The sequence below is a fragment of the Cebus imitator genome, unplaced genomic scaffold (assembly GCF_001604975.1).
Source record: "Cebus imitator isolate Cc_AM_T3 unplaced genomic scaffold, Cebus_imitator-1.0 Scaffold489, whole genome shotgun sequence".
Lineage (NCBI taxonomy): Eukaryota > Metazoa > Chordata > Mammalia > Primates > Cebidae > Cebus > Cebus imitator.
Window position 1 is genome coordinate 424,996 of NW_016107804.1, and position 4,511 is coordinate 429,506.

Here is a 4,511-nt window from a genome sequence, read left to right on the forward strand (position 1 = left end):
CTTGAAAGGCAAGCCCGCATTGAGGCAAGCCTTCGAGAACGAGAAAGGGAGGTTCAGAAGGCTCGTTCAGAACAAACAAAAGAAATAGATCGAGAGAGAGAGCAGCACAAACGAGAAGAAGCTATCCAGAATTTCAAGGCTCTTCTGTCTGACATGGTATATGTTCATCTTTTACTTTTTTTCTCTAAAGTACCGGATATTACAAATGTATTATATTACTGTTATGAACATTTTAATGTTCTTTAAATTCCAAGGGAGATAATTTGCTAAATTATAAAGCATTTAAAAATTGAATACTTGGCATTAAGTACTGTTAGTATAGGAAAAAACCCTAGTTATTTAACAATTTCAGAAGTTAGGCATTTTGCATATATGGAAAGTCATAATCATTTAGTCTCATAACTTTAGTATTTATTGTTTTTGATGAAAGTCACCCTAAACTGTTACACACTTAACTGCTGTAGTGATGAACAAAATGTGCTGAACACAATTTAATCTTCTTGTTGGTGATTTAGGGCCATCATTGTGATGATCAGTTATTATACTTGTAGATGCTATGCGATATAGGACTGGAGATGTAACTGACCCCAGGAGATACCCTGAAACTTTGTTGAAAATCTTTCTTCCTTACCCCTCAGAGTTGTTGAGGTACGTAGGGCTTTTTGTCCCTACAGTGAATGCCCCCAGACTACTGTCCTTGCTTGCTAATACATATTTTTTGGAGTTGGGGGTGGCTTCGTTTTGTCACCATCTCTCCTATGCTATTTTTCTCTTTTTCAATGGAGCTTGTTACTCTTGTCACTTCTGACTTCTTCGCTTGCATCTGTTTCTTCTTCTACCCAGGGGTGTCCAATCTTTTGGCTTCCCTGGGCCACATTGGAAGAGGAGAATTGTCTTGGGCCACACATAAAGTTCACTAATATGGCCGGGCACAGTGACTCATGCCTGTAATCCTAGAACTTTGGGAGGCCAAGGTGGGCGGATCACTTGATGTCAGGAGTTCGAGACTAGCCTGGCCAACATGGTGAAATCCCGTCTCTACTAAGATACAAAAATTAGCCGGCATGATGGCGCGTGCCTCTAGTCCCAGCTACTTGGGAGGCTGAGGCAGGAGCATCACTCGAATGTGGGAGGCGTAGGCTGCAGTGAGCTGAGATCGTACCACTGCACTCCAGCCTGGGCAACAGTGAAACTCCATCTCAAAAAAAAAAAAAAAAAAAAAAATAGTGATAGCTGAAAAAAAAAAAAAAAAAAAAAAAAAAAAAAAGACAAACATCTCATAATGTTTTTAATATTTTAAGAAAATTTATGAATTTGTGTTGGAGTACGTTCAAAGCCATCCTGGGCTGCATGTGGCCTGTGGGCCACGGGTTGGACAACCTTGTTCTATACCCTGGACAATTACAGTAGTTTACTAATTTCTCTCCCTACCTCTAACACTTCCTCAAATTTGTCTGTTCTATTGCAGTCACAGAACTCTTCATAAAAAACTAATCTAACTTTTTCACTCTTCTGGTTACTAGCAGGGGATGAGGTTCTCTGTAATCCCAGCAGTTTCCTACAGGTCACATTCAGTCTCCTTAGCATAATATAAAAGATTGTTCATTTCTTAACTCTGCCTTCATATTTCGTTAACACCTTTGCTTTCTTCACTTGCTCCTTGAGATATAGCCTTGCTGAACATGCTTAATGAAGCATACCATCCTTCCATTGCTCACGGCAGTCCCTCCACCTGAAATGATTTGTAAGTGTTCCTCCTGCAGTGACAGACTTTCTCATTCTTCAGGGGTATAATCAAGTATCTCCTCTGTGAGGCTACTCCTGACCCATCTAGGCAGATTTGATCTCACTGTTCCTTAGACCACTCTTGTGCTCAGCATACACCTCTGCAGCACTTATTACATGTTTTTTGCAGTTATTTGCTAACATGTTTATCCTTTTTATTTGTTTGAGATGGAGTCTCGCTCTGTCACCCAGGCTAGAGTGCAGTGGCACCATCTTGGCTCACTGTAAGCTCTGCTTCATGGGTTCAAGCACTTCTCCCGCCTCAGCCCCCTGAGTAGCTGGGATTACAGGCATGTGCCACCAAGCCCAGCTAATTTTTGTATTTTTAGTAGAGACAGGGTTTTGCCATGTTGGCCAGGCTGGTCTCGAACTCCTGACCTCAGGCCTCCCAAAGTGCTGGGATTACATCGTGACCCACCACACCTGGCCTGTTTATCTTTTTTTTTTTTCTTCTTTTTTAAGTGATCTCTTTGAAGGAAGGGATAGTGTCTTACTTATTTTTAATTTTATTGGAAGCACAGTATTTATCTGACTTGTATTTAGAAGCTTGGTAAGTGTTGGTTAAATAAATGCTTTTATAATTTTTCTTTTCTTACCTTTCTGTCGTTTTAGTCTCTTAGTTTCTTCACATTGTCAGTAACTTTTAATACCATTACCAGTAACGAAGGATGTCTTTTTCCTGGTTGGTGAGCCAGCCAGACCGGCTATGCCTTCTATTATTATATTGTCTTCTTTTTAAAAATTGTTTTAATTGAGAAGTCATAATTGTATATACTTACGGGGTATAGTTGCTGTTTTGATATAGGTAGGTAATATGGAACGATTAAACCAAAGCTCTTTAACATATTCATCACTTTGTTAACCTGTAATTTTTTGTGGTGAGACATTTGGAATTTACTCCCAGTTATTTTGAATCTAGAATACATTATTGACTTTAGTTACCCTGCTGTGCACTAGATCTCAAAACTTATTCCTCCTGTCTGTGTGAAACTTCATTATCTTTGACCAGTAACTCCTCATTCTCTCCCTTGTCCTGCCTCCCACCCCCTAGACTCTGGTGACCATCTACTCTATTTCTATGAGTTCAACTTTTTTCAGACTCCACAAATGTGAGACTATGCATTATTTGTGTTTCTGTGTTTGGCTTATTTCACTTATAATGTCCTCTTGGTTCATCCATGCCACCAATGAAAAGAATTTTCTTCTTTTTTTTTAAGACTAAGTAGTACTCCATTATGTATATTTGTTACATTTTCTTTATCCATTTATCCGTTGTTAGACACTTAGGTTGATTCCATATCTTGGTTATTGTGATAATGTTGCAGTGAACATGGAAGTGCACATAGACATTAAGATAAATCTCTTTAATGATACCTATAATTTTCTCTCTTCAGGTACGTTCTTCAGATGTGTCATGGTCTGATACTCGTAGGACTCTCCGAAAAGATCACCGCTGGGAATCTGGATCTTTATTGGAAAGAGAGGAGAAAGAGAAGCTTTTTAATGAACACATTGAAGCACTTACCAAAAAAAAGAGGGAGCACTTTAGGCAACTTTTGGATGAAACTTCTGCGGTAAGAGTCTCTTATTTTTCTCATTTTAATTTGAATGAATCTTGTTAGTAATTTCTTAAAGCAAAGCATTGATATGATTTTTAGTGTCATGGTCTTTAGATTCATTACTGGAATTCATTTTATGACAGTTCTCTGATTTAAAAAAAAATATGATATTCTTAACTATTTAGAAATTCCTATTCTTTGCAGTTTTCACATTCATAACTGCTCCTATAGTAATTCAAAATGATCGATGATCCCTCCTGATAATAGATTTAGCACATTTCTTCTTTTGATCCATTTTCAATTTGGTACTATGGCCTCTTGTTCGGCAGTTTGTACGCTTTGTTATCCCGGTTTTGTTCCTTTTTATCTGCTCTCTTTTTGGTGATGGTTTCTTCAGAAGTTACGATGTTTGCCCATGTAAATACAGGGTTTGCAGGTGATTGTCTTAGGCCACCTTGAAAGTATGGCCATGAAAATAACTCTTGTGGCAAGCCAACAAAAAGAAATTCCATTAACGCTGCTTCCCTGTCCCTAACTAGTCCAGTTACGCTTGGGCATTACAAGAGATCGCAGGTCAGTGTGTAATATTATGTACCATATGTGCTGCAGTTTGACCCCCTAAGTAAAAGTGAGTTGTATTTATGTTTTTTATTCACGTCTTTTCAAAGATTACCTTAACATCTACGTGGAAAGAAGTTAAAAAAATCATTAAGGAAGATCCTCGGTGTATTAAGTTCTCCTCCAGTGACAGGGTAAGAAGATTTTGTGTCGAGATTTACTGTCAGTTTATAAATACTTAATCGGGTGCCTGACAGCACTACTGTCTTAAGCAAAATAAAGTCGATTGTTTTAAGTGAATTACTTTTAAGTTTATGGGAAGTGAATCTGAATTTTGAGTTCATGTTTTGTTTCTTGCATGATAAATTAGCAAGAGAGCACAGTAGAAGGTTTAAATTTTAGTACTTGGGGTGAGCTTGTATTTTGGGATCTTAGAGATTTAACGAAGCTGCAGTTTTATTTTAGTCAGGTACAACTAGACAGACATATTCAAGCTGGCAATTGGTACCAAACTGTCAAAGCATTTGATTCTTTTTTTTAAAATTTTTTTAAAATTTAAAAAAAAATCTTGGCGACTTTCATTGAAATTCTTAAATTTTTTTAAAATTA

The 4,511-nt window shown here is 37.6% G+C and overlaps 1 protein-coding gene across 1 annotated transcript in view; it reads left to right on the forward strand.

Moving 5' to 3' along the window:
• Positions 1 to 4,511, forward strand: part of TCERG1 (transcription elongation regulator 1) — a 63,040-nt gene that overhangs the window by 55,301 nt on the left and 3,228 nt on the right. The window contains 3 exon segments of the mRNA XM_037733013.1: positions 7 to 156; positions 3,180 to 3,359; positions 4,013 to 4,148. Of these exon segments, the coding sequence (XP_037588941.1) occupies positions 7 to 156; positions 3,180 to 3,359; positions 4,013 to 4,148 (466 nt within the window).